The sequence below is a fragment of the Oryx dammah genome, unplaced genomic scaffold (genome assembly GCF_014754425.2).
Source record: "Oryx dammah isolate SB20612 unplaced genomic scaffold, SCBI_Odam_1.1 HiC_scaffold_16, whole genome shotgun sequence".
NCBI classification, from domain to species: domain Eukaryota; kingdom Metazoa; phylum Chordata; class Mammalia; order Artiodactyla; family Bovidae; genus Oryx; species Oryx dammah.
In genome coordinates, this window is record NW_024070200.1 from 14,707,501 (window position 1) to 14,723,466 (window position 15,966).

Sequence of the window (15,966 nt, forward strand, 5' to 3'; positions counted from 1 at the left end):
CCCACTGTCTCTGTGCTTGGGAGGAGGAGGATGCACGAATAACATGATCACTTAGCCTCTGGGCAATGTGTGACCATGGCAGTGATTTAATCTCTTTCATTTAATCTCTTTAAGCTTTAGTTTCTTCATATCTAAAATGGATTGGAGAAGGAAATGGCAACTCACTCCAGCACTCTTGCCTGGAAAATCCCATGGATGGAGGAGCCTGGTGGGCTACAGTCCGTGGGCCGCAAAGAGTCGGACATGACTGAGCAACTTCACTTTAAAATGGATTTGAGGTGATGATGAAATCAATAGTAAATATAAGGTATGCAGACTTGAGTATAACAACTAGTTACTAATTGCAAGCTGGGTTGGGGGGGCTTTTGTTTTTTGTTTGCTTTTGTTTTTTAACCTTGCATGGGACTCTGACAATCCTTCTGAAACACAATTCATATTACATTAACCATGTGTGTGCCAGGGACTCCACTATGCATTTTATATATTAACATTTAATCTTCATGAATTAAATGACTTAATACACATAAAGCTAATATTTGATACATAAGGAAAAAGAAGCAGGTGCTTTTGTAAGGAAAATTATTCCAGGAAAATTCCAGAAACAGTGACAGACTTTATTTTTTTGAGCTCCAAAATCACTGCAGATGGTGACTGCAGCCATGAAATTAAAAGACGTTTACTCCTTGGAAGGACAGTTATGACCAACCTAGACAGCATATTAAAAAGCAGAGACATTCCTTTGCCAACAAAGGTCTTGTCTTGTCAAAGCCATGGTTTTTCCAGTCATGTATGGATGTGAAAGTTGGACTATAAAGTTGCTGAGTGCTGAAGAATTGATGCTTTTGAACTGTAGTGTTGGAAAAGACTCTTTTAAGTCCCTTGGACTGCAAGGAGATCCAACCAGTCCGTCCTAAAGGAGATCAGCCCTGGGTGTTCATTGCAAGGACAGATGCTGAAGCTGAAACTCCAATACTTTGGCCACCTGATGTGAAGAACTGACTCATTTGAAAAGATCCTGAGGCTGGGAAAGATTGAAGGCAGGAGGAGAAGGGGACGACAGAGGATGAGATAGTTGGATGGCATCACCGACTCAATGGACCTGAGTTTGAGTAGAGTCCGGGAGTTGGTGATGGACAGGGAGGCCTGGCATACTGCGGTCCATGGGGTCACAAAGAGTCGGATATGACTGAGCGACCAAACTGAAATGAACTGAACTAATTATTATATATAGTTTTTACTATCTGCTTCCCTTATACTGTCTTAGGCTGACTTTTCCTTTTCACATAATACCCTATTGTTAACATTTCCACCATCTCCCTGGCCCGTATGCTGCCAAAATTTCTAAGTTTCTTTTACATTCATAATCCAGAATCATTAAAAGCTCATCTTCTCCATAAGAAATGTTAGCAAAAACTAACAAATCAGAGTTTTAGCTTTTTCATGACTTTGCCTTGCCTTGAGGATATTAAATACAACCTACCATTCCATGACTTGAAGTGTTCAACTACAACTTCTTCTAATTTCTTTAATTTGGGATGACTATAGCAGAACTTTTTATCTTTACCTCCTGGGGGTAGAAAAAAAACAACAAACAAAAAACTTTTCTGTATTTTTTCCATATTACATTACATTCATGTATTTTAATTATCCTTTTCAAAATGGATTTGTTAAAACTCTTTTTTTAAAATTTATTTAAATAGTAACTGGCATCTGGAGAGCACACAAACCTTATTGTAAAATAAACTTTGAATTGTTATGAAAATTTCATTCTGAGAAATAATCCAAATAGGAATAAGCAGCAAAGCAGAAGGCAAAAGCTCATATTTATTTAAGCTACAATCAGTAGTTGGTAGTTCTGAAAATTTTCACCACCAGTAACAACTCCTATTAACTTCTATTGTATGTTTACAGTTCATGAACTACTTGAATATATATTATCCTAAGTTGAATAATAAAATCTTCTATGTTTAACAGGTCTATGGTTTCAAAAATATAAGTAGGTATAAATAGACATGTGGATTAATGGAGCTTAATTTTAAAATTAACCTTGATAAAGAAGAAACAATATAAAATTTTTAAAGAAAAAACAGACCTTTCTGGATAGCAGAAACGCCACTTGCTGAACTACTACGCGTATATGCAAACATGCTGTCTAGATGATCATAAAGTTTCATGAAGTCCACATTTCGGCTAAGTTCATTTCTCACCCGAGTCATTCCTTCAGAAATTAAGAAAATATTTTCCCGTTAAATTTAATAACAAAGTAATCAAACGCATTATTTATTTAAAAGAAATTGCAATTCAGCAATGAATGCAACATTTTCAAATTTAAAAATGAAAACCAGCAACTTTTCCCAGTTTCACATTCACATTTGCATTGATGAATGGCTTCTTTTTTTCCAGTAATATAGCAAAAATCAAATGGTTTGGGATGTTTTTTAATCTTGGACATCCCAGTCTCCAGAACTGTAAGAAATATATGTCTAATGTTTAAGCAAAATAAAAGGAAAAAGAAAAAAAACAAGAAGAAAAAATTTGTTATATAACTGTTTCATTGCTTTTTCAAGTAAAGTCCCTGAAGTAATCCAAACTGTTCAATATACATATCATTAACCAAAATAATATATGTCATCACTTCTTTAGATAATTCCATATAATTTACCTTTAGTTCCATCCATAATTCCACAGAGGAAGAAATATAATGATCTCATTCCCATTTGCTGCAATAATTCATAACCATGATATAAACTAATACAAATAGCAAACTCTCCCTCAATTATACCTTGTTGCATTCCCTAAAATTAAAAAAAAAAAAAAAAAAAGCATGTATCAAATTTACCCAGAGAAAGAAATGAAGATACAAGTACTACGCAGAACTTATTTGTTCTATTGAATGTCCTGTGATCAATGTGTATTCTACATAAAATCTGCCCTTTCATTTAATTCAACAGGAAACTTACATTTTAAAGAGAATAAATGAAGGGGTGAATATTTATCATATGCTGTTTTTATTTACAGGTAAATTATTAGCAGTATATAGATTCATTTGGTCTTTCAAAACAATTTAACAAGCATCTACTATTTGCTAAACACTGAGGCAGACATTTGGGACACAATGGAAAATAAAACAGATAAGGGCCTATCCAATGGTTTCTGGCATCAGGACACATATTGAGTCAAACTCTTTAACACTAACATAATAATACCAAGTACACATGCCACAGTAACATCTGAACAGTGTTACAAGAACACTACTTATACAAACTTAGCAATCTTAATACCTAGGAGGCAGGTACTATTGTCATGCCCATTTAGAGATGCAGAAGCTCACACAGGTGGTAAGTAGCAGAGCCACTATTTGCACCCAGGAAATCTGGCCCAGTATTGTTGTGCTTTTAACCTAAAAGGAAGTACATATTCCTTTTAGGGGAGCAAAGGTGGGTATATCTATATGATAAGATACCTTTAAAGAATACCACTGAGAATGTATTTTAATCATTTTCCTTTATTAGAGATGAAGAATATTATTAAATACCTTACATTTTTACTAGCAATTAACACCAGTTACACTCATTTTAGATGTTTCTAGGATAGTGATAAATATTCTAAAATGGCACCCTAATTACCTAAAAGGATAAAACAATATCATCAGTGGATCAAGTTCAACAGGTTTAGATTTATGATTTGAAATTTCAATGAAACTAACTCTTAGAATAAACTTTAAACACCTTCAGTTCAGTTCAGTCGCTCAGTCGTGTCTGACTCTTTGCGACCCCATGAAGCCCAGCATGCCAGGCCTCCCTGTCCATCACCAACTCCCGGAGTTCACTCAGACTCATGTCCATTGAGACAGTGACGCCATCCAGCCATCTCATCCTCTGTCGTCCCCTCCTCCGACCCCCAATCCCTCCCAGCATCAGAGTCTTTTCCAATGAGTCAACTCTTAGCATGAGGTGGCCAAAGTACTGGAGTTTCAGCTTTAGCATCATTCCTTCCAAAGAAATCCCAGGGCTGATCTCCTTCAGAATGGACTGGTTGGATCTCCTTGCAGTCCAAGGGACTTCAAGAGTCTTCTCCAACACCAAGTTCAAAAGCATCATTCTTTGGCGCTCAGCTTTATTAAAGTTTAAAATAATACACTGCAATTTCACAGACCTCCTTTATGGTTCCCCAGACACTATAGAATAAAGTCCTTAATTCTAGCGTAACATTTAAAGCTACTCCCAGGCAGTCACAAACTAGAGTAACCAACATATCTGACTTCCTCAATCCTTCACCTCAGTCAAATCCATTTGCTGTCTCCTTCATACCTTTATTCAGCTGCCCTGTTCTTTTGCACATGCATTCTCTCTCAGTTCCAAGAATGACTCAGTGCCTTTTTGTGCTTGTGAGCATCTCTTCTGACTTTGGACCTAACTTGATAGATCTGTTCCCTATCCATCTATTTTTTTCCCAAAGAAGAGTAAAAATACGAAGCTTACTGCAATGTTTACTCTGACTTCAGTAAGGAGAATTAAGACTGGAATGCCAGACGTCTAAAGGTTGGTTTGGATCTACCTTCTTATGATCCTTCTTTGACTTTGCAGAACAGAAGTGAACTGAAAGATCAATTTTAAAACTTACAAGATAGGGACTTCCCTGGTGGTCCAGCGGTTTGGAGTCCTCCTTGGAATGCAGAAGTGGGTTTGCTCCCAGGTCAGGGAGCTAGAATCTCACAAGTTGTGGGGCAGCTAGGCCCATGGCCACAACTGCTGAGCCCACGTGCTCTGCATACCACGTGCCACAACTAAGACCTGACACAGCCCAATAAGTAAATAAACTTTAAAAAATGTTATAAGGTAAATTTGTCTTAATTCACATTATCAAACTGTATTCCTCCTAGATTTTTTTGGTGTTTCCATAAACTGTATAAAAGTTGGGGCTTCCCTTGTGGCTCAGCTGGTAAAGAATCCACCTGCAATGTGGGAGACCTGGGTTTGATCCTTCGGTTGGGAAGATACCCTGGAGAAGGGAAAGCCTACCTACACCATTATTGTGGCCTGGAGAATTCCATGGACTGTATAGTCCAAGAGGTCGTAAAGAGTCAGACAGGACTGAGCGACTTTCACTTCACTATAAACTATGTAAATCATACCTGAATTCCTGATGAGCTAATATACACCAAAAACCAATCATTATTTACATTTCATCCTTGCTTTGAGTAAGAACTTAGTCTATCATCAAAATTTATTTTAAAATACCTACCACAATATTTGGAGATGGGTTTTTCCTAAATTGATCTCTTGCAAGAATTATCTGGTATTTTGTTAGATTGGGAATATCTTTTCTCGTCAAAACATTCCTCTGAATCAAAGAACTGGCAAATGCTTCCAAAATCTGCAAGTTTCAAAGATATTTAGTTTTTGTTTTAAAATCCTTTTTCAAATACAGTCATTTCCTCACACAGTAAAATAGTTATATACATTAAATTATATACTAGTCTTAAAATGTAAACTTCAAGTAAACACAGAAGAGATGATAAAATTTTAAAGTACTTGACATTTATCCCCAGATAATATCCATATGAGAGTCAGCAGAATCAATTATTACATTCAATTATAATTTAAGAACATATGTGTTTAGCTGTTTATTTCTTAACTCTCCCCCCCTTTCCCTAACCTAAGCACAATGAAAGGAGGGCCCTGATTTTTTTTTTTCTATTACATCATCAGGGCCTAGAACAAGTCTGATAAATATCTGTGGAGTGATGACAAAGTCAAAATGCCTTGAATACCTTTAATTTCATTCACTGATTCATTCTTTCAAAAATATTCATTAGGCATTTACTATGTATAAAGCATTGTTCTTGATGCTGGGGATACTGCAGCTGAGACAAGTGAATTTCTGCTTTCATAAAGTTAAAATTCAATAGAGGGAAGAAAGGAATAAAGAAATACAGAAAGTGGAGAATTTTGCTTATGACAAATGTATTCAAGAACCTAAAACATAGCAATGCTGTATGTGGGGAAGGGGGTTCCTTTTATATAAGGTGGACAAAGATGGTTTCCTTCTATTTTTTTGTGGGACGGATGGGAGCAGCAGCGAGAGCATGGCACCCCACTCCAGTGTTCTTTCCTGGAGAATCCCCTGGACAGAGAGGCCTGGTGGGCTACAGTCCATGGGGTTGCAAAGAGTTGGACATGACCAAAGCGACTTAGCGCTGGGAGCAGCAGCAACCGTGCTGCCGGGATCCCCCGCCTCACCCCTGTGTCTGGCCCCAGGATGCAGAGGATCCGGTCCTTTTGACCTGGCCCAGTACCCTTCCTCTTCTGGGCAGCCCTTCCCCACGAGGGCCCCTGGCTGCAGGTGGACCACTCTGGGCCAGGGCCGTCTCTGGTACTGAGCTGCAGAAAGGTGGTGACCTTGGCTGGGCCAGTGACAGCTTGCTGCTGCATGGGTGGCAGCAGCGACGCTCTCAGGGGAGAGCTGGGCAGCCAGGCTTCCACAGTCCTTCCCGTGTTCATGCCACCAAAGATGGCTTCTTTTAAGAGGTAATACTTGACAGCAGAATAAGAAGTAGGTCTAGCACAAGAAGTTCTAAAGACAGAGCAATCTAGGCAGAGGAAACAGCAGATAAAAGGTCCTGAGCTTGAAGGTAAAAAGGGCTCTCCAGATGAAGACGGACTATAGCAATATGTAATTAACCATTCAAATTTGTACCTATGCTTTATTTCCTAAAATATAGATATTTTAGTCATTTCAATCTCTCCTCTCTTCCAGCTTTGCTGATCACACCTGTTGCCTAAAGAAGCAATCTTAAAAAAATCAATGAAGTTAAATTACACGTGACTGTACAAATTATAATTTTATATTCTTAAAAACGGAGTGATTGAATCATAACCAAATGTATTAGTATTTATGAGATGATTACCAGAAAAGACTCTGCCACATCTTAAATTATTAACACTTAGAATTTTGTTACAAATGATTTAGAAACAAAAATCAAACCATATTTTTATAAAATTTCTCTTTAAGATGTATTAAAGGTTAAATGATAAACATTGTTTACTTATTCTTGAATGACACAATAATTCAAAATGCCATGGATTAAAACAACCCTTTTATTTGTTCCTGATTGTTTTTCTGCAGGAAAGAATTCAAGCAGGTCACAGAGAGGGCCTAGAAGTGATGACAACAGAGTAACAACGAGCTAGTTCCCACGTCTTGGTCTTTAAACACAGCTCTTCCATAAAAGGGACAAGGATTCCTTGGAGAAATGGCTGATTCCCCAGCTGGGACAGAACAACTACTAAATGACTATAAAACATCTTGTAATGCCAGAAAGTGAGGAACTAGGCCTCCCCTGTGGGGGAGGAAATGGCAACCCACTCCAGTATTTTTGCCTGGAGAATCCCATGGATAGAGGAGCTTGGTGGGTTACAGTCCACGGGGTCGCAGAGTCGGACAAGACTGAGCAACTCAACAACAACAGGCCTCCCCTGATGACCCCTTGCAAAAAAAAGCATAAGTCTAAAGGGCACAGGAGCCATCTTAAAGGAGCTCCTAATGGCCACAGCTGGAGCAATCTAAGCAATAAAATTAATAATGATAGTACAGCACTTAACCCACAAGAGAAAATGACTATCCATTAGTATAAGAATTATCCACATTAATATAAAGAATTGAAAAAATAAACAGGGGAGAAGAAACATCCCTTCATTATACAGGCATTCAAATTAACAAATGCAAAAAAAAAAAAAAAAAAGAGGGAAACAAGAAACAATGATTAGGCAAATACAGAAGAAACTGTTATAGGCAAGAACCATCATTATATTTTAAAGTTAATGAACAAAATATTTTTGAGAAACAAGATATATTTGCATAGTCTCAAAGTATGTCTCCACTGGAACTCTCCATACTATTTTTGCAAATTCCCTAAAAGCCTAAAATTATTGCAAAACAAAATATTCAAAATCAAAAAGAAATCTGTAGGGCACTGCAGTGACAGCTTGTCTCTGCGCCTGATGTCTGGAGCCTCAGATGACTTGGGGCTAGCTGAAACAGGTCAACTGGGACCACATGTCTGCACCCTCACTTCTAGCTATCTACTGGCTTCTCCTTTCTTTTGAGGCTCACCATGGCTCAGGGTCCATCACGCTCTACTGGTCAGAGTCAGCAGAGGGCAGGCCTAGATTCTAGGGAAGGAGAAATGTACCCTGCCCCTCAATGCAAAGAAATTTGTAGCCATCTTTAATCCATAGCAATAAGGATATGAAAACAAGGTATTCTCCTAGCATGATGGTAAATCATGAACCTTAGAAAACGAATTGTTATCCCAAATTTCTCCCATCGAAAGTGATAACTGTCTCAGCAGTTTCTCTTACAGCTACAGTGCTGACACTTGAACCAGATAATTCTTTGTTACTGGGGGGGTTTCCTGTCCACTGTGGGATATTAAGTAGCATTCCTGGCCTCTGTACACTGGATGCCAGTAGCAAGTCTACACCCTACTCCCCCCAGTTAGCAGAACAACCAAAAATGTGTCAAGACATTGCCAAATGCCACCAAGTAGGTAAGATAGTTGAGAAACACTGTTATACAGGGATCAGGGACTGAAACATATTTCCTTACAAAGAAACTTCTAATTGAATCTGGATACATGTTTTGAGTGTGTTCACTATGTGAAAATTGACTGAGCTGCACACTTACATTTTGTCTACCTCTGCTGTCCATATATTTGGTGGGGGAGGGTTATACTTCAGTTAAAAGGTTTATTTAAGAAATATAAACTGTAAGCCTATTATTGGCTTTAGAAATGGTCCATCATTACGTATTTCCTCTTTAACTCATAGTCTACCAGCACAATTAGAACATGGTGCTCATACTAAAAATCTTAATTTCAAAGAATTTTTCAACATATTAATTATATAAAATGACTATATACTTTCACAGTCAGATTTTATTAACAAAAATAATTACATTATCAGTTCATTTAAGAAAACCCCGGGTCTTCCCTGGTGACTCAGTGGTAAAGAATCCGCCTGCCAGTACAGGGGATACAGATCCCATCCCTGGTCCGGGAAGTCTCACATGCCATGGAGCAACTAAGGCCCGTGTGCCACAACTACTCTAGAGCCCAGAAGCCACGACTATTGAAGCCTGTGCACTCTAGAGCCCGGCTCTGCAGCAAGAAGCCACCACAATGAGAAGCCTGTGCACCACACTAGAGAGTAGCCCCTGCTCGCTGCAACTAGAGAAAAGCCCAAGCAGACAGGAACATCCAGCACAGCCAAAATAAGTAAATAAGTAATTAAAAAACAAACCCTGAATTATGATAAAAATGGCTTACCTGTATATACGCCTTTTGGATAGCTGCAAGTTCTTCACCAAGAGGAACAACAAGCTTTTCAACTCGTCTTTCGTGAGAGTATGGCAAAATATCTGGAGAGTCTTCAGAACGAAGCTCTATTTGCCCAATGAGTAGATTAGTAATAACCTGCTGCACAGCCTACAGGAAATCAATTAAGTACAATTATATATTATATTACTTGTTAAATGTTTTAGTTTGTCACTAACAAAAATAAGATAGCAGTACATTTTTGAAAAAAGTTAGAAACTTTTATCTTCAAATATTTTTAAAACTATAAAGTATAGCACATCAGAAGTGGAGCGACTGAGGAAAAAGGCCTTTATAACATCTTTCTTGCATGTTGCCCTTCAAGCCAAGCATCCAAGATATAACAATATTAGTAAATGTCCAGCAAGCTCCTCAATATATTTTTGTGTTTTCCTATCAATAAAGACTCAGACAAAAGAGAAATTTTAGATGAGCAAACCAAATCCTCAAAATATATCAGTCAGTTTTAGAGTCAGAACTAAAACCCAGACTTCCTGATTCCTTAGCAAATACTTTTTTTCCACTGATTTTTAATGGGGAAAACAGAGAAGTCCCTTTAGTACTAAAGCATACAATTGTATCTCAGGAATACTTTACTAATTGACTTGCTAGAAACTGAGGGAACAGGTCCTACACTGAACCAATTATTAATAAATGAGTGGGGGGAAGTCTCCGGCAACCCAGTGGTTAAGTCTTGGGGAACTAAGAGCCCACAAGCTGCGTGGTGTGGCCAATAAAAATCTTTTAAATAAATGAGTGAAATATCTTCCATTTAAATATATATATATATATGTCAATATGTTTCTGAAGCTAAATTTCATTCGACCAAAGCTTATAAAGGAACTTAATTGTAAAAATAGAGAATATGAGAAAAAACAAAAAACCTGTTGGTATAATTGCTTACCGTTAGACCACAGTACTCCTGAGTATAATGAAAAGAATGGAAGGGAGAGGTGGATGGATAGATAGACGGTAGGAGGGAGAGAGAATGCTGAAAGTATCTAGAAATTAAGAACTCTTTTTTTTTAAACTAGAAAAACCTCATGGGCTTTCAGACAAAAAGTACTCTAGGGCAATAATCACATCTTTTGTATTCCCAACACCTAGTATAATGCCTAATACAGTAGTAGAGTATAGTAACTTAAGGTCCACATTCACTATCTAGGATAAGTGTATGACCATTTTATAAAACTGAGTAATACTTTAGTACTTTTAATCACTGAACAAATATTTGAATAACTCCCACATGCTAGATATTGAGCTGGTGAGAGATATCAAGACATACATAATCCCTACTCTCATGTAGCTACTAATTTAGCAGGAGCTAAAAACGACAGCAGTGAATAAGCAAAAGAATAACAGACTGTGATAGATATTAAGAAGAAAATCACAAGATAGGAAGAGTTGACGTTTGATAGCTTAAGAGTGAGTTTTTCTGAAGAGGTGATATTTAAGAGGAGACTTAAAAGATGACTAAAAACCATCAAGCATGTTTAAACAAGGCTGGCAGGAAACAAAGAACAGAAATTTCTAAAAGTAATCGAGGTGTAGACAGAAGGAAAAACGTCTTACAGCTTGGCAGAACTGAAAGCTATCTTTGAAGTTATCCAAAACCCAACACAAAAGACCATTCAGAACTACTAAATTAGAGTGGCATGGGACATGGCGCAAAATCTGCATTTTCACCACCCTCCAATAAAGGAAACCCAGGCTCCCTGGAGAAATGGTTCATTCCACAGAGGGAACAGGAAAAATACTAAATGAGCGTAAAATATCTTGTGATTCCAGTAGGTTAGGAAGTATTCAAAACAAACAAACAAGTAAAAGAGTGCTTTTTAAAGGCACAGGAGCCATCTTCAAGGAACTCCCAGTAGCCAAATCTAAAACAATGTGAACAAAAGATTATTAGTGATGGTACTGGATTGCAGTTCATTTTATATATATGTATATGTATCTCCATTAGTCCCTATTGATGTAGAGAACTGAAATAAAAATAAATAAGAAGACAGCTCTTCACTACAGAAGAATACAAAATTTAAAAATGTAAAAGAAATGTAAAAAAAAAAAAAAAAAAGGAAACAATAATTAGGCAAACAGCACAGAAATGATTGTTGCAAGCAAGAACCATCACTGGGTGCTAAAGTATCTCCCCTACAACAAACTTAATTACAAAGGGAAAAACAGGAGTTTTACAGTAAAAACCAGAAAGGCATCATCGTAACCAAGTCAAGATTAACAGCGCCAGTAAAAAGACAAATTATCACGTATTCTCTGATGCAATGCTCTAAGAAAGGTAGAGCATCACTTCTGGGGTATTCTTGTCAAAAAGGCATACATAGTTTCACTCCAGTCAGCACGGAGCCAACAGGAAAGCCCTAGGAAAACGTCAGACAACTGCAAATTCAGGGATATTCTACAAAACAACTGACACCCACTCTTCAGAAGTCTCAGGGTTACAGAAGACAAGAAAAGAAGGAGGAACCGGCACAGCTGGGAAGGAACTGAGGGGTCAAGATAACTAAAGGCAGCGTGCGATTATGGACTGGACCCAGGAGCAGAAAAGGACACTGGTGGGAAAATTGGCAATATTCAAATAAGGCCTGCAGATCAGTCACTAGTATTGTACCAGTGTTAATTTCCTGGTTTTGATCATTTGACTACAATTATGTAAAATGATAACATTAGGGGAAGCCGAGTGAAGGATATACAGACTTTAATTTTTGCATATTTTCTGGAAGTCTATAGTCATTTCAAGATAAAATTTAAAAAGAACTGAAAACACTAACAATTTAACAGTGTCAAGTGACTCTTTGACATGCTGAAGTCTGAAAACTACTCACAGAGACAATTTCCTGTAGCCATAGAAGAAAAGGAAGGCATCTTATAAGAAATGTTGTATGCCTGATGTTAAATACTAGAATGGGAAACTGATTTGGTAGCATACAAAAGTTCTTATTTTCTTAAATGGTAATAAATTTTACTTACTTTTATATCACTACCTGGTGTGGCGCTAAGAGCCAAGATTCTAAAGTGATTCGTGTATTTGACTAGTTCTCTTACAACCTTAAAAAAAAAGAAAAAACCAATTATTTAATTTCATCTATCCAACACAAAAGTAAAAATAATTCAACAAGCTATTATATATGGTTCGTTATCATTGTTCCTTCTTTAGAGTACTGATGGGCTAGCAGAAAGAACCATCATTAGTTATGTTGTCTGAAGAGCAAATGACTTAGGTTATACTCTATACCAATGAGAAACACTTTAGGGTTTCTTTTAAACTATTCAGTTGTATTTTTGCATACATCAAGGCCTATACTGAGGCAAATCAAAATATGCAGAAGGATAATTCAAGAGCAAATGGTAGAAAAAGATCAAGTCTATTCTCCTTTGCTCAGGTCACAGTCTAGTCTTACAGCTATATCCATATGTACACCTGCCAGATTAAGATAAATCATAACATAAAAATAGAAAAAAAAACCCACATGAAATTAGATTTGAAATGAAAAAAAGCTTTGTTTAGGAGAAATTTTAAAGAAATTAGATTTCAGGTGGAAGGCTCACAATTTTTAAATTAAGTTTATTTATGAAAGAATAATGTTAATTTGGGATAATTCTTAAAATCTAAATCCCCTTTTAAATACTAAAACAGTTCCTCACTGGTACCAAAGCCTCATTCTAGGCTTTGCATTTAGAATTCAATACCCAATTCTGGTATCATCTGCCAGATTCCCATATGCCCTAATACAGAATCAAAGGACCCTAAGTAAACTGAGTTGCAGAACAGCTTTTAGTATCCATAGTTTCACAGCAGCTGGAGGAAACTAAAAGCAGATTATTTTTTAACTGAAGTATAGTTTACAATACTGTCTTAGTTTCAGGTATAGAGCATAGTGAGTTGGTATTTTTGCATATCATATTTCATTATAAATTATTATAAAATAATGGGCATAATTTCCTATGCTCTGCAGTAAACCCTTGCTGCTTATCTATTTTACACATAGTAGTTTGTATCTGTTAATCGCACACTACCCTTAATTTGTCTCTCCCCCTCTCCCTCTCCCCTTTGGTAACTAAGTTTGTTTTCTATGTCTGTAAGTCTGTTTCTGTAACTAATATCGTACAGTATTTGTCTCTGACTTATTTCACTGAGTGCCAAAAGTATTTCCCTCTTTTTATGGCTCAGTAATATTCCACTGTGTGTGTGTGCATGTGTGTGTGTGGTTTGGTCACCAAGTTGCTTTCAACTCTTGCAACCCCATGGACTGTAGCCGGCCAGACTCCTCTGTCCATGGGATTCTCCAGGCGTGGGTTGCCATTTCCTTCTCCAGGGGATCTTTCTGACCAAGGGATCAAACCTGAGCCTCCTGCATTGCAGAAGGATTCTTTACCAGGTGAGACACCAAGTGTGTGTATGTATGTATGCATGTATGTATGTACATGTGTGTGTGTAGCACACATTTGGCATATATACATGACAAATTTCTTAACCCAAGCATCTGTCCATGCACATTTGGGTTGCTTCCATGTCTTACTATTGTAAATAGTGCTAAAACCAGGTTATCTTAACACTGCTCTAATTTTTACCCACATCCGATGATGAAATCAATGAAATGCAAACTGAATATTAACACTCAAAAATACCATTTATAGAGCTTTTAATAACATGATATACAATAGATATCAAAGATAAAACATTATAGGGAATTTCCTGGTGGTCCAGTGGCTAGGGCTCTGCACTTTTGCTGCCAAGGGCCAAAAAAAAAAAAAAAAAAAAACTTAATGGAGGAGACTTAAGAACAACTGTCCTAATTAACAACTGATAAAAGATAAAATCCCAGATATATTATTTTCTTCCCAAGAGGGATTCTCAAACATTTTGTAGAAGTGGTTTTGTGTTTGTAATCCAGGAAGCTACCTTCTTCAACAAGCTGTGTGCCTGTTGGAAGCTATCTAGAATATTCAACGCAGTATAAACTTTCATTGCTTGGGACTTCCCTGGAGGTCCAGGAGTTAAGACTTTGCCTTCCAAGGCATGGGGCGCAGGTTCACTCCCTGGTCAGGGAGCTAAGACTCCACATGTCTCTCAGCCAAAGAAACCAAAAAACATAAAACAAAAAACATAGAAACAATACTGTAAAACATTCAATACTGAAAAAACATAAAACATAAGAAATACTGTAACAAATTCAATAAAGAGTTTAAAAATGGTCCACATTAAAAAAAAAAAAAATCTTAAAAAGAACTTGCAGTGCTATTTAGATAGTAAAGAAGTCAGTCATGTCTCACTGTACTCAATAAAAGCCTAGGCCTTGTAGTTAAGAAAAAAAAAAAATCACCTAATACCAAGACATTTTTTGAAAATAAATTTGCTAAAGGGAGTTCTCTGATTGCCTAATGATTCCTAATGGAATCCTAATGCCTAGGATTCCAGGCTTTCACTGCCATGGCCCAAGTTCAATCACTGGTCAGGGAACTGAGATCCTGCAAACCAGCAGTGTGACCAGAATAAGTAAATTTTTTTTTTTTTTTTAAGATGCTATATATAAGCTTTGGCTACCCAGGTGGCTCAGTGGTAAAGAATCTGCCTGCAAATGCAGGACATGCAAGAGACTTGGGTTTGATCCCTGGGTCATGAAGATCCCCTGGAGGAGGAAATGGCAACCCACTCCAGTCTTCTTGCCTGGAGAATCCCATGGACAGAGGAGCCTGATGGGCAACAGTCCATGGGGTTGCAAAGAGTTGGACACAACTGAGAGACTGAGCATAAATATAAGCTAAATGTACAAAATAAATTCCATACAGTTAGAATAAAATTTTATAAATGCCCCTCTCCAAGCAGAAACTTTTAACACATTGGGTGTTAATTTAACTTGGAAAGACATGAATGGAAAAATATATCCATTTTCTGGCTGACATCAACTCTAAGATGACAATTCTCAAGAGGAAAATACAGAGATATAATACTCAAAGTCCCCCCAAAAACTACTTTACAAAATCACAAACTGGCAGTAAAATTTATCTCTTTGCACTAAATAAAATAAACTTTTTCTCTATGCTGACTCTACTCCCTGTCCCTAGTATCACCAGCTATTACTGTTTTAACTACCTACCACCTATATATTGATGGTTTCCAAATCTGTATCTCTACCTCAGAACTTTCCATTGAGATCTGTACTTCTCTGTCACCCACTCCCTACTGACTCCTAGATTCCTCAAACACACCTCAAATTCAACAATCTAAAACTGCACTCACTCCTTCCACAGTACCTCAGATGTTCTCTGCTTCCAGAATTTGATTTGACTAACTGCATCACCATCCTGACAGTCTTCCAAGTTTGAAGCCTGGGAGTCATCTTAAATTCCCCTGATCCCTCATTGTACTCCCTGCCTTTACCCTTCTCTCCTCTAATCTCTTTTAAATCTGAAGTATCACCCCAGTTCAGTTGCTCAGTTGTGTCCAACTCTTTGCAACACCATGGACTGCAGCATGCCAGGCTGCCCTATCCAACACCAACTTCCAGAGCCTGCTCAAACTCAAGTCCATTGAGTCGGTGATGCCATCCAACCACCTCATCCTCGGTCATCCC

General features: G+C 37.5%; 1 protein-coding gene across 1 annotated transcript in view; it reads right to left on the reverse strand.

Annotated features, from left to right (window-relative positions):
- Window positions 1-15,966, reverse strand: part of FANCM (FA complementation group M) — a 58,585-nt gene that overhangs the window by 39,253 nt on the left and 3,366 nt on the right. Inside the window, exons 3-8 of the mRNA XM_040256689.1 lie at window positions 12,362-12,439; window positions 9,329-9,487; window positions 5,245-5,376; window positions 2,663-2,795; window positions 2,093-2,218; window positions 1,481-1,567 (exon numbers count right to left, since the gene is read on the reverse strand). Of these exons, the coding sequence (XP_040112623.1) occupies window positions 1,481-1,567; window positions 2,093-2,218; window positions 2,663-2,795; window positions 5,245-5,376; window positions 9,329-9,487; window positions 12,362-12,439 (715 nt within the window). The remainder of the gene's footprint in view (window positions 1-1,480; window positions 1,568-2,092; window positions 2,219-2,662; window positions 2,796-5,244; window positions 5,377-9,328; window positions 9,488-12,361; window positions 12,440-15,966) is intronic.